Genomic DNA, 20,325 nt, shown 5'->3' with positions numbered 1-20,325 from the left:
GTTTATAGATCAGTGTACAATGTTAGGGCTGGGCAGTGCAAGGTCAAGTCAACAGGATGTAGCTCAGTGTAAAGCCTATCTCTGGGGACTCCAGAAAGAGGTATGGAGGAGGGTATTGCACAGTGAAAAGAAAACCAAGAACACATTTATGTCTACATTTGCATAAAGTATTACAAGTGTGAGTTTTGTGAATTTGTCCTAGAAATGTGATATTTGGTGCTCTCTTTTGAAGACATACCTTGCAAATCAAAATCGTCAGAGGTCTCAGAGGCCTTACCGTATGTGCTCTCCCTTGGAACACAGCATACTTTTGGTCGGTTAGCATTACAGTGATCAATGTTCGCCCTCTAAATTCACACACAGGTCATCATGTATGTCCAGACCCATTCTCCTGAAGAGGGAGGGGAGCTGCCATGAAGCCTCTGTAGACTGGGGGAATTTCAATGGCATTGTTCTCACTGGGACTGTGGGAGTGAGTCATGATGTATGTTCGCCGCCATTTGTTCGAGGCAGGGAGTAAAGTTCCCATTCGTCTGTGGTAATGTTTAACAGGCTGGTTTTGGGTGAAATGATAGCTACAGTACACAACCGTCACACAAGAGGAAATAGCAGCAGCATCGTCAATAGTGTTCCTCCGCTCACAGCCTAGGGTGCAGTACCTGTCACAAATCCACAAAGTCATAGTGAGGTAAGTGAGGTAGATACTGTAAAAAATCTGTATTTTGTTCAACAATAAATTCACCCAGTCAACATATTTCTGTGGGATATAGCAGCTCTGTGGTATCTAGCATATACAATAGGAGGACAAAGATTGCATATTACCATAAAGATATAACATAAGGAATGATTTATAGGATATCTTCGATTATTACAAGAATACGGGTTGAGAAGTTGCATCGAGATTACACAATACAAATGTTATAGTACATATCGGTGTGTAGCTCTTCAGTATATTTTTGGGGACTTACTGTACTTATTTTACTGAGATTGTATCTTCTCAAACTATACCATAAGGATTAGAGAACAATTAGAGAACAAACTTTAGGGATGTGTTTTTCTTATCTGAGATAAGTCAATTTATATGAGAAGAACGTACTCTGAAGCGGAAAAACAGCTTGAATCACCTTGATTTATTTTTGGTACATTTAATCAGAGGTAGTTGATGTTTATATTTGAATGACAAATTCATTACACAAAAGAAATTCTGTTTTTCCTGCCAATTTAGAAAAGAAAGCGATCAAGATTACTGCCTTTGACTGCCAACATGGTGTGCATGAATGTATCTGTAACACACTGCCACATCCAATTCTGTAATGAATGAAGGTTTACCATCAACACATGTTCATTAATGTCGTTTTTATCTCACTCTCTTGTCTCTGTCATTTCAGCTTGGAACAATGGCTTGACTGTTTTCTGGAAAGTATGGGCAACCTCATCCCCTTGATACTGCTGGCCTGTGTGGCTCAGGGTGAGACTGTCATACCAACAAGGGCTCCACTTGGGTTAGATTCTTATATCAGAAGCCAGTAATTTGCCTGTGTATCCCCCCCCACCACAATGTGCTTGATCATTGAACCCCTTGATATTAAACCCACAGGCACACTAATTAACTTCCTAATGATATATGTGCTCTGCATAATTCATTTCCTCAAAATGGCGGTGTTTCTTGTTAGTTGGAGGATATAGTGGTCAGGGACAAGAGTGTCACTGAATCCCATCTCAAATTAGAGCATGAAAATGTTCATTACTTCATTCATTCTCCCATAAAAGTATGAGCTATATAAGCTGCCCTAGATATTTCTCAGACCTAATTTCCCAAATGGATACATCATTTATGACTCCACACAGACCCTATCAGCTAACACAGTTAGCACTGCACAAACAACTTATACGTCACCCAGATTATTTGGAATTGAGCATATTATTTAATATTCCAAAATTGCACCAGACCCATTAATATTTTCCCCTTTACACCTCCCTTTATCAATGGAATTAAGTTGGGATGCACCACTGAAATTCAATTGGTGGATGACTTTTCTAAAGAAGGAGAGTAATGTAAATGCCTCACAGCAGAGCTTCTCTCCTCACAGACTATACAGTCTATCTATTCTTAATCAGGTACACGGTCTTGTTGGCTATTAAATCTAACATGGCACTTCAGCTGTTAATGTGTTTGTTTACCCATCCCAGCGCAGTGCTACTTATAGAGCGCACATCCGTTGCCTGCTGCTGCTATGGGCCCTAGTTTACACTGTCCTTTTTGTCTGTACTTTACTCTGTAAATCCTGGTTGCCCGAGCCAAATCCTGCTTGCCATCTGGATAGTTCGGCACAGATTTAGAGTTGCTCTCCTCATTTGGACCCACTGGTTTAACATGTTTGTCTGGAGCTGACAAGCATGTGACTAATGTTTTACCTCTGTCTGCATTCAAAAGATGTATATGCAAATGTGGGGTAAGAAAGATAGAGATACGCTTGAGTAGGTCACATTTCAAAAGTCTTCTTGAGTCAGTTTTACGCAATGCTTTTTCGAGGATGAATCTTAGTCAGATCGTGCTTGTTTCTAACAGCCTCACAATCAACCGAGACAGTCACACCTCATATACCATATCAGAGAGTGATTCAGTGGGATTCAAACACTGAAATGTGTCATTGGTTTCCATTATAACTCAATCATGATTTTATCACAACACCCCAATGTCACCCACATTCCCCGACCACCATGCTTCTGACGCCCATGTCTCTGTCTGTCCCTGTTAGTGTTGAATTCCCAGACGCAGCTGAAGCCCAGAACCATCACTTTGCTGCGAGGTGACACGGCCCGGCTGATCTGCAGCACGGCTGAGCCCTGGCAGGTGATGGTGTGGATCCTCAACAGTGGCTCTGTGTTGACCATCTCTGCCCAGTACGGTATTCTCTCAAACAACCCCAATGTGAACGCCATTAACTGCTCCACCAGTCAGCTCTCCATCTGGGAATTTACACTGAATAGAGTCCAGCGCAGCCACCAGGGACAGGTGACCTGTGACCTCCAAAACATCCAGAGGCTAACTGCCGATCTGTTTGTTCAAGGTTTGTGTGCTTTTCTCATTCGGCTGTCCTTGAGGTGGCTGCCTACTGGCTGGCTGACAGTATTCAGTATGGCAGAGAAACAAAGGAGCCACAGTTACTGTACTGCAAAGGTTTTTCAAGAGAGGATTTCAAAAGGCAGCTGTGAAGTGAGATTTTAGTTTGTTATGGATTCTCTCTCTCTCTCTCTCTCTCTCTCTCTCTCTCTCTCTCTCGCCCTCTCTCTCTCTCTCTGTCTCTCTCTCCTTGTCTCTCACACATGTATGCACACTCACGTGTACATGGCCATACACACACAAAGAAAACAAAACAGATTTTGAAAACAATGTCAACGCCACTCGGGGGCTCTCAGTGCACTACAGTGCACTACAGTACCTGGTTCGAATCCAGGCTGAATCACATCCGGCCGTGATTGGGAGTCCCAAAGGGTAGCGCACAACTGGCCCAGCGTCGTCTGGGTTTGGCCGGGGTAGGCCATCATTGTAAATAAGAATTTGACTTGCCTAGTTAAATAAAGGTTAAATAAAAAAAATGAAAGAAGGATGAATTTAACCTTGACTAGGAGAAGAAAAGCAGAATAAACAAAAAGTTGAACCTTATCCTTGATGATGCCACCCACACACTCCTAGAGAGAAAAACTCAATGTATTCCTAAGTCATACTGGCTTGTTGTTTTAATTGAAAGCTTTTGTTTGAACTTGTTTGGGGTTTCATGCGTGAGGCAGATTTTCTCTAGTTTTTCTCACAGCTGCTGATTTGGTTGTTGGGCATCGATCCAGGTGTATATCAATGGAGGGAATTCATTTGGGGCCTGTCTCAGAGGAAGACTGCTGCATTAGCTGTTTTGATGGGCTGTATGACATTGTTGGAGTGTGTGGGATGGAAATCGATTGGGCCAGTTATAAATACAGGGTGGAGGGCACTCTCCTGAGCGCCAGTTATAATAGGTGTCACTGCAGTACCTGGTTCGAATCCAGGCTGCATCACATCCGGCTGTGATTGGGAGTCCCATAGGGCGGTGCACAATTGGCCCACCGTCGTCCGGGTTTGGCCGGGGTAGGCCGTCATTGTAAATAAGAATTTGTTCTTAAGTGACATGCCTAGTTAAATAAAGGTTCCATTTTTTTATATATATAATTATACACCAGCCAGGATTTAGTCTGTCATCCCTCACCTGATACGCCCTCCTTCTATCCCTGTATTCCTCTATTGATCTATCCTTCTTTTGCTGTTTCCCTCTATCCCTATTTCCCTTTTCCCCCTCTATCTCTCTTTCCATATGTTTCTCCATCACTGTTTCTCGACTTGTTAATGCCGATTAAGGGAGCCCCCCGCACCTCTCTGATTCAGAGGGGTTGGGTTAAATGCGGAAGACACATTTTGATTGAAAGCATTCAGTTGTACAACTGACCAGGTATCCCCTTTCCCTTTTCCCCTCTCTCCCTGTTTCCCTCTATCTCGTTTCATATTTCCCTCTATCCCTCTCTCCCTGTTTCCCTCTATCTCGTTTCATATTTCCCTCTATCCCCTCTGTCCCTTTTGCCCTCTATCTCTCTTTTCCCGTTTCCCCCTCTATCTCTCTTTTCCTGCTTCCTCTATCTCTCTTTTCCTGCTTCCTCTATCTCTCTCTCTTTTCCCCCTCTTCCTTTATCCCTGTATCCATTATTTTTTTCCATTAGGAGGATTTAAACCACTGTTATCTTCTAAGTTATAAGGGTGGTGTTTCACATAATGGATTTCCTAGACAGGCATGGTTTCCAAAGTATCACTGTCTGTGCTTTGAACTATTGGTTATCTTGTTCAGATATATTATGTTGATATATTTGGAGCAAGTTCATGAATGACTGAAAATACTCTTCTTGAACTTTTGTTTGGATCTTGAGGATATTACTGTTTTCCTTTTTGTTATTCAATTTCTTATCGTTGATGCAGTGCTTTGCGCCACTGTAACCTCAGTGCATTTCTCTGATTTCAAGTATGCAGATAAACTGTTCCACAAGGGCGAAGGTGTGGAGAGATTGAGTAACACAAATATTGATAGTGTTCAAAAGTCAGGGCAGGATAAGAATCAGAGGTCCTCCTCAGATTTTGATGAAATTGTTATTTCTCCAAGCCAAAAGTATTCCAGTGAATCATCTCCGAGAGTTTTCTGGGGATGCCCTGCATGGAAAAGAATTCCCACAGAGAATACTCAGCCAGAAATGAAGAAAGATGAAGAATGATTACAACCCGTACATTGGGCCAGGATTCACCAGAACTGATAACCTGGTATGGACAGTAGCAATGCTAGGAGGTGTTGCTGATATCTCCTCTACATTTTTCACAAGTCCTATAATCTTATAATAATCTCCATTCATATTGGAAAGTTGGACCAAAGACAAATGGGTCATAAACAAGAAAAGCTGTGAAATTAATAATTCATTTTGCGATAAAAACATAAATATTGTATTAATGATGTTTACTCTGCAACGTTTTAGCATAAAAATGAATGAGATGGTTATGATGATGATATGTAAAAAACAAACAAAAAAAAGATGATGATGACATTACACAATACAAGATATTCAGATATTCCCCTTTCCTCTCTCATTATTCAGCTAATTTCGCCCTGCTGCAAACTGAGAGCTCAGCTAAAAGCCAGAGCAAAGTCATCCATGCAAAAAGGAGGGAACAAAGCAATGACCCATTGCCTTCAATATATTACAGGATTCCTCCTTTATTGCCAATGCTACACATTATAACTGACATACACTGAGTATACCAAACAGTAGGAACACCTTCCGAATATTGAGTTGGACACACCCTTTTGCCATCAGAACAGCTTCAATTAATTTGGGCATGGACTCTACAAGGTATAGAAAGAGTTCCACGGGGATGCTGGCCCATGTTGACTCCAACTGCTTCCCACAGTTGTGTCAAGTTGGCTGGATGTCCTTTGGGTGGTGGACCATTCTTGATACACATGGGAAACTGTTGAGCGTGAAAAAACCCAACAGTGTTGCAGTTCTTGACACAAACCGGTGTGCCTGGCACCTACTACCATGCCCCGTTCAAAGGCACTTAAATATTTTGTCTTGCCCATTCACCTTCTAAATGGCACACATAAACAATCCATGTCTCCTCCCCTTCATCTACACTGATTTTAAGTGGATTTACAAGTGACATCAAGAGGGATCATAGCTTTCACCTGGATTCACCTGGTCAGTCTATGTCATAGAAGGAGCAGGTGTTCTTAATGTTTTATATACTCAGTGTATGTAACCACTACCCATTAACAATAGTGCATGGTGGATCAAGCCCTCCAGTGTGGATGCAGAGGATCTCAGAGACTTTGAATTAATTGTGCATCTAAGTGTTTTCCAGTTACCAGTCAGCAATTCTGCTGGTGATTTGTGGCCTGTTGGTCCAAATATACCATCGGAGGAGAGCCACAAATCTACACTGGAGACTGGCCCTTTGCTCTCCTCAGCCCTCCGTTCTAATTGTCCAATATGAATGTGATGTAAACACGCCCACACAGAACGTATACACACATACTGCTTGCAGACACACAAACAAACACACACATACATGAACGTACACACATACATGAACGTACACACGCACGTGTACACGCACACACACACACACACACACACACACACACACACACACACACACACACACACACACACACACACACACACACACACACACACACACACACACACACACACACCGCAGACACACACATTTTCTCTTGAACAAATCAATATGTCTGTATGTGGTTGATATAATATCAACAGAATATGCTGTAAGGGCTAGAGCCGAGGATGAGGCCACTGGTGTAAATCAGAGACGAGTGAGTATGCCTTTGGTGATTGGCTGTTCATCAGAATAAATTCACTCACAGACACACAGACACACATACAAACACATGCATAACCACTAGTGCTGTTGGAACATACAATACTGCTAATCCGAGCAGAAAGTGCCCATACTTCTTCCAGATTAAATGCTGTCCCTCAGAGTTGCAATTTCCCTGCCGAGGGCCCTATTGAAAAAACCCAGCATCTTCTCAGGGAACAGTCACCAAGCCTGTCTAAGATGGCTAGGCTTACTGTGATTAACAAACCTTATGAAACCTTATTTCAGAGATCACTTAGATTGGAATGATGGGAGAGGAGCCTCATGTTGTGAGAGACTGACTATCTTTCTTCAAATGTATCAATCTTCCATCCATAATTAGTTGCAGTAGTTTATGGAAGTGAGATGCTGCTTTCTTCTTCTGATCCCCATTACTTATTGCACTGCTGAGATTCCTTTTACAGCCTTTCCAATAGGGGAGGCGGTGTAATCAAAGTTACACATCAACTTACAGTATATGACACCAAATCAAATATGAAAATGCAGCCTATGACAAACGGGGGAGCCGTCATTGCGCACAAAACATTGAGAGCTTTGATCCTGAATCAACATAGACATGTAATTCGGTTAGACAAAGCGACAAAGTGTCAGTAATTATCTGTCTATCTATAGCAATTCTCTGCTGCGCCGTCTGCCTTTCACTCTGCCAGACAATAGACTTCACAGACGATCTCGCCCAGTCTAAGTGGCTTATTTGGTTGCCAGTGTATGAGAGGGGGAAAGAGGCATTCTCCCATCAGCCAATTGAGACCTCGAGACACACGATCAATCATTTAGGAAGAGTAAGAAGCCTCTATAAGTGAGCAGGTCAATTGCGATCGGAGAATCCCTATCAGTCTCAGGATACACTTGTCATGCATACAGTATACACGCAGACAGAGTACTGCACACAGCGCCTTCCTGTAATCCATAAACATGTGACCAAACCTGATAAATACCACACACTCTTGCAAAATAGCACAATGGACTTGAATGACCTGTTAAACTGTAAAAAATACATACATTATCCTAAAACATTTACAATTTTCTTTCCAGAGAGGGGTAATGTGGCCATCACAGGGGGGAACGTGACTGTGCTGAAGGGGGAAGAGATCCTGTTCCGGTGTCTGGCTGTAGGCTGGTACCCAGAGCCTAGTCTGACTTGGCTGGTGAATGGCAGAGAGGTGGACCAGGGTCAGTACAACATCAGCACTGAAAGGCCTGTTGATGCGGATGGGCTCTACAACCTGACCAGTGACCTCAGTGTCCAGGCAGCAGAGAGCTCTCATGTGGAGTGCCTAGCCTCTGTCTCTGCCCTCCCCACGCCCGAGGCCAGCAGTGTACGTCTGACTGTGGGTGAGAAACATAAACGCTCTCTCTCGCTCTCACTCTTTCTCTCTACTCTGAGCTGGGGTTTGTCTATGTCCACATATTCATCAGTGAAAGCAGACGGTGGGGAGTTGTTATTGGTGATGAGAGAAATTACAAGAAAGGCATTGCAGGATAGACACGAGGCTTTTATCACCATTAAAGTGGAGCAAAGTGTTCCCAATCTCTCTGAAGTCATCCTACATAAATAGAGTATTGGGAGCTGCAGGATTTGCTGCGTTCACTGAGTTTCCCCTCTGTGGTTTGGGTAGTCTTGAAATACATTCAATAGCGTAAACAAAAGACAAGGCACTCTCCCTGCCACAATCACAGCAAACCCTGATAATAGTCTACTGATTAAAATATTAATTGAAGAATGCAAATTTTCAGCTTCTTTGGGACTAAACCTCATAAATGACCTTATTTTTTTAGTTGCAGAGGTGGGGGTGGAGAATGTATGCGACGACTGCGCTGTTCTAATCGCAGTAACAGCCTCCGTGTCCGCCGTGCTCCTGCTCCTGCTGCTAAGCATCTGCATTGTCCTCTGTTACAGACGGAGGAGAAGAGCAAGTAAGCACCTTTCTTTTCTTTTTATACGGCTCAGTGAAAAATGTCCAACCCCCCCCACCCGCTCAGGAACAATGATTAAAGTATAATAAAGGAGTTAGGCTGTCACACGTAGTGATTCTGCAGTGTGCCCCACGCCTGCATCGGCAAGGTCATGGGTTTTTGAACCCATACAGAACTTCAACTGTCAGCAGAATGCTCCAGATCTAAAGTGCTGGCTTTGGCCTAACCCCCCACCTGTCCATAAAACACAGGAGCACTACCATGGAGAGATAGTTGTCCAGGAGAGACACACTGGACACAGCACCTCCTGGTGATCACTCTATGGAAATGCAGTTATTCTGTCACTAAGTAACACAGGTAGACAGACTCATGAATATGGGTGAGAATTACATTAGGCAGGAGTTAGCCAATCATATTTTGTTTATTTTTCATTTGCTAGGTTGAATAATCTGAGAGTTATGTCAATCATCAAACAGACTTATGATCTGGTGTTACATATACCAAGACTGATTCATAATGGCTCTAATAGGGGTCACAATCCACAAACATGCCTCTGAAGTGACCCCCAAAAATCTTCAACTTCCTACCCCTGGGATTAATGTCTTTCTGGGTTACCAGCAACCAGTGAATAGAAGGTTTAGTGATTCTTTGGCGGCTGTAGGAGTAGAGATGGTTGGTGAGGAGTTTCTGGAGAGCCATCTCAGAGGTGATCGTTGTTGTGGGCGACGAGGCGGCCATCTGGCTGTTGTGTGAGATAACAAAACTTGCCCCTGAGTCATACATTAGCCTGCTCTAATCCCTGTAACTGATTTCAGACCACTGCAAATCAGGTCCATTATTTGGCAGTTGTAGGATGATCTTAATAAGGCAGGTGTGCCCTCTTAAGTACATTTACAGTATTCACCCAATAGTCTGATATCTTTTCACTGTCCTTGATTTGGTCCAGTTCCTTTCCCGCCGCTTTCCTTATTGTAAATCTCAGGGAGCAAAGCCTCAAATCAACATAATCAGGAATTTTCACATTTAAGAAAATGGCATGGCTCCAATCAGTCCTGCTCCCTGAACTAATGCAACACACTTGAAAAGTAATGTATGCATTGCAATTATTCAGACAGAATGTGGATGAAATATATTCACCTTAATAACTTTGAACAGTGTGGGTTTAAAACAATAAAGGCCGAGGCAATTTATCCTCCGGTAAAAGAATCTGGTTTATCCTTTTCCTGGGCCGGCACCATCTGTACCGCCATTGTTATAGGATTGTTTCGGCTCTGGCCATGACCTTGGGCTAAGAAAGGTAATGATGCTGTGTGATAATATTCATTAACAATCAGCTCAGGCTTTCACTCTAACATTTCTAAAGTGACCTCAGGCTACAGTGAGTGTGTGCTGGCCCAAAACGAGTGAACGCTGCATTTACAGCTGTCATACACTCTTAGAAAAAAAAAGATGCTATCTAGAACTTTAAAGTGTTCTTTGGCTGTCCCTATAGAAGAACCATTTGAAGAACCCTTTTTGGTTGCAGGTAGAACCCTTTCTTCATGGAACCCAAAAATGTTCTACCTGAAAGCAAAAAAGGTTTTTACCTGGAACCAAAAAGGCTTCTCATATTGGTACAGCTGAAGAACCCTTTTGGAACATTTTTTTCTAAGAATGTATTTTGGAGCTTCAGACACTGAGCAAACTAAATGATGTCGTGGTCTATGAAACCACATGCAAGCTCAGGATTACTGTATTGGTCTAGATTGAGCATTGAGACAGTGAAAATCCTGTATGATAGCCATAATGTAAGATCACATAAGATCATGACATGTATTTTTCTGTATTTGATTGTCTTTCAGAATCAAGCCTACCGGAGGCAATAAGGTGAGAGTTTGATGCTCTTTGTGCCATTATTTCTAACCTCTCAACCTGCTTGTTAATGTGGGACTATACAGTGTTTGAAACGGTACAGATCTTTATTTTTATTGGCGAGAGCTGACGAATGAAGATCCAGGATCAAATGTGGCTACTTTCGAGGATGTGACTAACCATCCATAAAACGATTTATGGAAAACATTTGTGAGAGGGAACTAATACAGTCTCATCCTATTGATACAAAATTCCATTAGTCCTTTACACAAGTTACTGCTGGGACTCAGCATAAATCAGTAAATAAGTCTACCCAAAGGCATGTATTTATATGGCTCTGAGTCTACCTTGTGTCTGAGAAGAGACTGGGATTTTATATACTACAAAAAAATAAAGTGAACACTTAAACAACACAATGTAACTCCAAGTCAATCACACTTCTGTGAAATCAAACTGTCCACTTAGGAAGCAACACTGATTGACAATAAATTTCACATGCTGTTGTGCAAATGGAATAGACATCAGGTGGAAATTATAGGCAATTAGCAAGACACCCCCAATAAAGGAGTGGTTCTGCAGGTGGTGCCCACAGACCACTTCTCAGTTCCTATGCTTCCTGGCTGATGTTTTGGTCACTTTTGAATGCTGGCGGTGCTTTCACTCTAGTGGTAGCATGAGATGGAGTCTACAACCCACACAAGTGGCTCAGGTAGTGCAGCTCATCCAGGATGGCACATCAATGCGAGCTGTGGCAAAAAGGTTTGCTGTGTCTGTCAGCGTAGTGTCCAGAGCATGGAGGCGCTACCAGGAGACAGGCCAGTACATCAGGAGACGTGGAGGAGGCCGTAGGAGGGCAACAACCCAGCAGCAGGACCACTACCTCCACCTTTGTGCAAGGAGGAGCACTGCCAGAGCCCTGCAAAATGACCTCCAGCAGGCCACAAATGTGCATGTGTCTGCTCAAACGGTCAGAAACAGACTCCATGAGGGTGGTATGAGGGCCCGACGTCCACAGGTGGGGGTTGTGCTTACAGCCCAACACCGTGCAGGACGTTTGGCATTTGCCAGAGAACACCAAGATTGGCAAATTCGCCACTGGCGCCCTGTGCTCTTCACAGATGAAAGCAGGTTCACACTGAGCACATGTGACAGACGTGACAGAGTCTGGAGACGCCGTGGAGAACGTTCTGCTGCCTGCAACATCCTCCAGCATGACCGGTTTGGCGGTGGGTCAGTCATGGTGTGGGGTGGCATTTCTTTGGGGGGCCGCACAGCACTCCATGTGCTCGCCAGAGGTAGCCTGACTGCCATTAGGTACCGAGATGAGATCCTCAGACCCCTTGTGAGACCATATGCTGGTGCGGTTGGCCCTGGGTTCCTCCTAATGCAAGACAATGCTAGACCTTATGTGGCTGGAGTGTGTCAGCAGTTCCTGCAAGAGGAAGGCATTGATGCTATGGACTGGCCCGCCCGTTCCCCAGACCTGAATCCAATTGAGCACATCTGGGACATCATGTCTCGCTCCATCCACCAAAGCCACGTTGCACCACAGACTGTCCAGGAGTTGGCGGATGCTTTAGTCCAGGTCTGGGAGGAGATCCCTCAGGAGACCATCCGCCACCTCATCAGGAGCATGCCCAGGCATTGTAGGGAGGTCATACAGGCACGTGGAGGCCACACACTCTACTGAGCCTCATTTTGACTTGTTTTAAGGACATTACATCAAAGTTGGATCAGCCTGTAGTGTGGTTTTCCACTTGAATTTTGAGTGTGACTCCAAATCCAGACCTCCATGGGTTGATAAATTGGATTTCCATTGATTATATTTGTGTGTGATTTTGTTGTCTGCACATTCAACTATGTAAACAAAAAACTATTTAATAAGATTATTTCATTCATTCAGATCTAGGATGTGTTATTTTAGTGTTCCCTTTATTTTTTTGAGCAGTGTAGTTCATTAAATAAAGAATTGAGAATAATTTGGAACATTAGATGGTTATTAGATTATAACATCAACATTAAGACTGGAACTCTAGTTTACTCAAAAATATCCACATGGCAGTCAATGAAACAGAAAACAATACATACACAATAACACATTCAAGTTGAACTCACAAGTGAAACTCATGACAATATGTACATTCAGGAGACTCAAATTAATTTGCATAGGTATGGAATGTGCGACGCCCTGGCCTGTGGAATTGAAAGCAGATGTATACTGTTGGTGGAGCTGACACTTGTCTTCGGCAGGCAGGTAATCAGTCTCTGAACGGGGACTTGAAGCCCAGGCACAGTTTCTCTCTTCTCTCATGAAGTGAGGGCATATGCCGTGCCAAGGATGATTCTGCAAGCATGCTTCTGTATTCGCTCAAGTTTGATTTGATTTGAGTTGGTCAGAGAGGGCTTGAGTCAAGGAGCTGTGCCAAACTGGTGCGGCATACTCTAGGGAGGGTCAAACATAGCTAGTAGATTTGTCAGCAGTTTTAATGTCCCTAATGATACCATTTTACTATTGAAGCAGTGAACACGCTGACAGAAGAGTTGTTAAGTCTAAATAAATTGAATAATGATAATGGCTTTCTTTTTTCATAGGTATCAGCAGATTTCAATGGGGAAATAAACACTAAAGCCTGTACACTGCAGTCACAAGAGAAGACAATTTATAGTACCAACATAAAGCTCACAAAACTGTTGCTTCTTTCAAGGTTACACCATTTTCCTGCTGTAGGAGACAGAGATCTGTAGGAATAGGTCATATTTTCCTTTGGGCTTTTCCTCTTGGTTTCCACAGGATAGACGAATCAAAGAGCGGGAGAAGCGCCGTTGCCGAGGCGACCGGGGGGGAGGTCAACCTGGGATACACCACAGAGGGCCACTCAGGTGAGAGTCAGGGTGACAAATACCCCTGTTCCTCATTAGGACACATTATCTTCAACATCTAATGAGATTAGTGAGGTAGGTAGGCATAGAAAATCAGAATGGATAAGCTATTCTATTTTATCTGTGATTTTTAGAATTTGTTAGAAGTATTATAGGCTACTAACAGCATTAGAGGCTATAATTGATTATGATGTAATAATAACGCCATGTTCTATGTTGGAGCCGCTGTACTATACTTCTTCCCCTGAGCATAGTGTGGTAATGTGAAATGGTCAGAGGGGATGTCAGGTAAACGCCTGTTTCTCACTCCACAGACGCTGGCCGCAGTGACCTCATCGTCACTGGGGAAACCCACAGCCAGATGAACTCCATCAGCGCTCACAAGGTAAGGAGAGGGAGAGAGGGCAACTTACTGCAGCTGAATAATGCAGAGTCAGTCTCCATACTGCAGCCGGAGTCCCTGACACCTCCCAGGCTCTCACATTGACGGGGACTGCAGGGACTGCCCAGATTGTCCTCCCCTGGCCGGAGGACAGTTAACTTTTAATGGCTGCATGGCATCCTATTCGCTATAGAATGCACTAGTTTTGACCAGGGCCCATGATTCACTCATAATACACACACTGTACTGTATATGATAACAGGCTAACTAACTGACTGTACTGTATATGATAACAGGCTAACTAACTGACTGTACTGTATATGATAACAGGCTAACTGACTGTACTGTATATGATAACAGGCTAACTAACTGACTGTTCTGTATATGATAACAGGCTAACTAACTGACTGTTCTGTATATGATAACAGGCTAACTAACTGACTGTACTGTATATGATAACAGGCTAACTAACTGACTGTACTGTATATGATAACAGGCTAACTAACTGACTGATCTGTATATGATAACAGGCTAACTAACTGACTGTTCTGTATATGATAACAGGCTAACTGACTGACTGTTCTGTATATAACAGGCTAACTAACTGACTGTACTGTATATGATAACAGGCTAACTAACTGACTGTACTGTATATGATAACAGGCTAACTGACTGACTGTACTGTATATGATAACAGGCTAACTGACTGACTGTACTGTATATGATAACAGGCTAACTAACTGACTGTACTGTATATGATAACAGGCTAACTGACTGACTGTACTGTATATGATAACAGGCTAACTAACTGACTGTACTGTATATGATAACAGGCTAACTAACTGACTGTACTGTATTTGATAACAGGCTAACTAACTGACTGTACTGTATATGATAACAGGCTAACTAACTGACTGTACTGTATATGATAACAGGCTAACTGACTGACTGTACTGTATATGATAACAGGCTAACTGACTGACTGTACTGTATATGATAACAGGCTAACTGACTGTACTGTATATGATAACAGGCTAACTAACTGACTGTACTGTATATGATAACAGGCTAACTAACTGACTGTACTGTATATGATAACAGGCTAACTAACTGACTGTTCTGTATATGATAACAGGCTAACTGACTGTACTGTATATGATAACAGGCTAACTGACTGTACTGTATATGATAACAGGCTAACTAACTGCCTGTACTGTATATGATAACAGGCTAACTAACTGACTGTTCTGTATATGATAACAGGCTAACTGACTGACTGTACTGTATATGATAACAGGCTAACTAACTGACTGTACTGTATATGATAACAGGCTAACTAACTGACTGTTCTGTATATGATAACAGGCTAACTAACTGACTGTACTGTATATGATAACAGGCTAACTGACTGTACTGTATATGATAACAGGCTAACTAACTGACTGTACTGTATATGATAACAGGCTAACTAACTGACTGTTCTGTATATGATAACAGGCTAACTAACTGACTGTACTGTATATGATAACAGGCTAACTGACTGTACTGTATATGATAACAGGCTAACTAACTGACTTTCTGTATATGATAACAGGCTAACTAACTGACTGTACTGTATATGATAACAGGCTAACTAACTGACTGTACTGTATATGATAACAGGCTAACTAACTGACTGTTCTGTATATGATAGCAGGCTAACTAACTGACTGTTCTGTATATGATAACAGGCTAACTAACTGACTGTACTGTATATGATAACAGGCTAACTAACTGACTGTACTGTATATGATAACAGGCTAACTAACTGACTGTACTGTATATGATAACAGGCTAACTAACTGACTGTACTGTATATGATAACAGGCTAACTGACTGACTGTTATGTATATGATAACAGGCTAACTAACTGACTGTTCTGTATATGATAACAGGCTAACTGACTGACTGTACTGTATATGATAACAGGCTAACTAACTGACTGTACTGTATATGATAACAGGCTAACTAACTGACTGTACTGTATATGATAACAGGCTAACTGACTGACTGTACTGTATTTGATAACAGGCTAACTAACTGACTGTACTGTATATGATAACAGGCTAACTAACTGACTGTACTGTATATGATAACAGGCTAACTAACTGACTGTACTGTATATGATAACAGGCTAACTAACTGACTGTACTGTATATGATAACAGGCTAACTAACTGACTGTACTGTATATGATAACAGGCTAACTAACTGACTGTTCTGTATATGATAACAGGCTAACTGACTGTACTGTATATGATAACAGGCTAACTAACTGACTGTTCTGTATATGATAACAGGCTAACTAACTGACTGTACTGTATATGATAACAGGCTAACTAACTGACTGTACTGTATATGATAACAGGCTAACTAACTGACTGTTCTGTATATGATAACAGGCTAACTAACTGACTGTTCTGTATATGAAAACAGGCTAACTGACTGACTGTACTGTATATGATAACAGGCTAACTGACTGTACTGTATATGATAACAGGCTAACTGACTCACTGTTCTGTATATGATAACAGGCTAACTAACTGACTGTTCTGTATATGATAACAGGCTAACTAACTGACTGTTCTGTATATGATAACAGGCTAACTAACTGACTGTACTGTATATGATAACAGGCTAACTAACTGACTGTTCTGTATATGAAAACAGGCTAACTGACTGTCTGTACTGTATATGATAACAGGCTAACTGACTGTACTGTATATGATAACAGGCTAACTGACTCACTGTTCTGTATATGATAACAGGCTAACTAACTGACTGTTCTGTATATGATAACAGGCTAACTAACTGACTGTTCTGTATATGATAACAGGCTAACTAACTGACTGTACTGTATATGATAACAGGCTAACTAACTGACTGTACTGTATATGATAACAGGCTAACTAACTGACTGTACTGTATATGATAACAGGCTAACTGACTGTACTGTATATGATAACAGGCTAACTAACTGACTGTTCTGTATATGATAACAGGCTAACTAACTGACTGTTCTGTATATGATAACAGGCTAACTAACTGACTGTACTGTATATGATAACAGGCTAACTAACTGACTGTACTGTATATGATAACAGGCTAACTAACTGACTGTACTGTATATGATAACAGGCTAACTAACTGACTGTACTGTATATGATAACAGGCTAACTGACTGACTGTACTGTATATGATAACAGGCTAACTAACTGACTGTTCTGTATATGAAAACAGGCTAACTGACTGTCTGTACTGTATATGATAACAGGCTAACTGACTGTACTGTATATGATAACAGGCTAACTGACTCACTGTTCTGTATATGATAACAGGCTAACTAACTGACTGTTCTGTATATGATAACAGGCTAACTAACTGACTGTTCTGTATATGATAACAGGCTAACTAACTGACTGTACTGTATATGATAACAGGCTAACTAACTGACTGTACTGTATATGATAACAGGCTAACTAACTGACTGTACTGTATATGATAACAGGCTAACTGACTGTACTGTATATGATAACAGGCTAACTAACTGACTGTTCTGTATATGATAACAGGCTAACTAACTGACTGTTCTGTATATGATAACAGGCTAACTAACTGACTGTACTGTATATGATAACAGGCTAACTAACTGACTGTACTGTATATGATAACAGGCTAACTAACTGACTGTACTGTATATGATAACAGGCTAACTAACTGACTGTACTGTATATGATAACAGGCTAACTGACTGACTGTACTGTATATGATAACAGGCTAACTAACTGACTGTACTGTATATGATAACAGGCTAACTGACTGACTGTACTGTATATGATAACAGGCTAACTAACTGACTGTACTGTATATGATAACAGGCTAACTGACTGACTGTACTGTATATGATAACAGGCCTACTGACTGTTCAAAATGTAGATTAAAGTTAGTCAATAATATATTGGATATTAGTTAATCAATGTTGATGAGCCAATGGAGCTTCTTAGATGGTTTTATAAAGATAGTTAAGAAATAACACCAGTAACTGATATGAATATTGATCAAAGGAATGTTCAGAGTTGTTGCATGATCAGTAATGGTGATGGGAGAACGATATGGCAACCACACTCTCCTTGCCTTGTCCTTCAAGTAGCTTTGCACAAGGTCAAAAGTTCAACTGTCACAAAATATTGACATTTTCTATATTCCAGATCCCAGATGTTGTCTCTTCCAGTAACTTCTCGCTAACCAACAGTCAGAGTAATGCCTCAACTGACCACTATGGAGATGGCTCCAAGACTGTCAGAAGAATAACTACGGTGTGATTATCGTATGGGGTCCAAACAAGCTATGCTGGATATTTCTGTTACATTAGTGTAACATTGCCAATTATGCTACACAACATGCTTTTCATTAAATGTATCACACTTTATTGTACATACTGTAGGTATATTCACTTCATGTAAACTTTTTTTTACATTTTTGTACTGTCAATGCATATTGAGGATACCTAATCCCATGGAATTAACTCTCACCACATTGTTTTTGGGATCACACAGACCAAGGCATCAGATTACTTACTCTCTCATACGTTCTCACTCACATATTCTTCCCAGGTTTTAGGAGGAGTTAACAACTATCCACCAGCTATAGTGATATGGATTAAGAAACCCAATAGCCTGGACCCCACTGAGTCATGGGTTCATCATTGAGATCTGTTGTGTAAACCTATGTTAATCCTCCTGTCAACAGTTACATGGCCAACTCACCATCATCACAATGCTCAGCTAGGTTTCACATTTTCATAGGTGACAGGGTTTGGAAAAGATAAAGCATGGGACAATTTTCGGTGATATAGTGGCATGGTTTCAAGACCTCCTTGTAAGTAGATGTTATTCCGGCAAATACATGGGTCTGTATTGACCAATCATCACAATGGTCAATGATAAGGCCTGGGAAGTGAGTGACAGCAGGTGTTCTAGTGGCATTTTCCTCCAGTTGAGGTGTTATAGGATAGGGATACCTTCCTGTGTTCATTGATGAATGATGCCAACATTAATAATGTATGCCATCCCTTCCTGTGAAAATGGATACAAGTGACTTTCAACAAAAAGGAAGACAAAAATAGCTTTTTATTACATGAGATATGTAAACTTTCTCTTCAAAAGCTGCCTATGATATAAAAAATAAACCATGTCCTATATTATTTGAGAGGAAAGATATGTTACGCAATACGACCATGCTGGATGGAACTCAAGGGATTCAATAATGTATGTATTCAATACACACTACTGGCATTAATAGGAAGACCATTCACTGTCTCCATCTACCCCTGAATAGAGTTAAGCAACCAAGGAGCAACCAAACCCCAGTTAACTTGCAGAGCCACAGTGTTTGGTCAGTCATTGTCCCTCACAAAGGCGGAACCAGGTTGTCATAATATGTTTCATCTGAAAGAGCCATTTTCACCAACAATAGCTAGTCCGAGAACCTTGTTCCCCCCTCTTCCCTTTTCTTCATAGAATCATTTTGACAGCTACGTAATCCAATATGTGTCAGCACCTCTCCCCTCGCCTCCTTATATCTCTAACTCAATGAATTCCCTTTTCAGTAGAGGAAACGGCTACAACAGCCATGGAAAAGCTAGGAGTGGTATGCTGCTGCTGCTCCTGTGAGAGAGAGGCTCAGCAATACTTTGGAATGTGGATATTCTTACAGAAGGGATGATATCACATTTGCATTTTATAATGGTAAAGGAGAATAGTCGCGAGTGGCAGAGGTATATGAACCTGTCATAGCAATTCTATAGTCAGACTGGCATTACTGTCACTTACAGAGCCGGCATGCGTAAAAATAATGACATGCCTATGACTTCTATCTCAGAGGTCGAGCCACTTGATTTGTTACATCTTTTAACAGCATGGGGGTGGAAAGTGGCAAGGAATGCAATCAGTGGCTTATGCTTTGTGAATAGAAAACACGCAGACATCTCAGTGTATTTATGCATTCTTATAGACCCATTTAGCACATTGATTTGACTTGTCAGTGTCTGTGACCTTGGTGGAGAAGAAGGGGCCTGAAACACCACAGAGCAAAATGTTTGGGCCCTGACCTTAATACCTCTTTATATGCAGATTGTGGTCTTCTAGTCTAATTTGTCTATCTGTAAATGGTACAGTAATTGTATCTGTGCAGCCTGCAGCTGGAAGATTCCACTTGGTGTCAGAGAGTGAGTGACAACTTTTAATAGAAAGTAAATGAAAGACATAACATCCTTATTGGGTGGC

At 41.6% G+C, this 20,325-nt stretch overlaps 1 protein-coding gene across 2 annotated transcripts; it reads left to right on the top strand.

Moving 5' to 3' along the window:
• Nucleotides 1-531: 531 nt before the first annotated feature.
• igsf5b (immunoglobulin superfamily, member 5b) lies at nt 532-19,244 on the top strand. Of its 2 annotated transcripts, none has more exons than XM_014162937.3 (9): nt 532-688; nt 1,389-1,468; nt 2,760-3,071; nt 8,009-8,308; nt 8,753-8,890; nt 10,732-10,756; nt 13,533-13,621; nt 13,936-14,006; nt 18,250-19,244. In XM_014162937.3, exons 2-9 carry the CDS (start codon nt 1,423-1,425, stop codon nt 18,361-18,363), a joined length of 1,095 nt encoding a protein of 364 aa, XP_014018412.1. In that variant the 5' UTR covers nt 532-688; nt 1,389-1,422; the 3' UTR covers nt 18,364-19,244. The 2 variants fall into 2 exon arrangements, with proteins under 2 accessions (XP_014018412.1, XP_045559779.1); XM_045703823.2 differs by having other exon boundaries at nt 578-697.
• Nucleotides 19,245-20,325: the final 1,081 nt, after the last annotated feature.

The sequence above is a fragment of the Salmo salar genome, chromosome 20 (assembly GCF_965601325.2).
Source record: "Salmo salar chromosome 20, fSalSal1, whole genome shotgun sequence".
NCBI lineage: Eukaryota > Metazoa > Chordata > Actinopteri > Salmoniformes > Salmonidae > Salmo > Salmo salar.
This window is presented reverse-complemented; position numbering and strand designations above follow the sequence as displayed.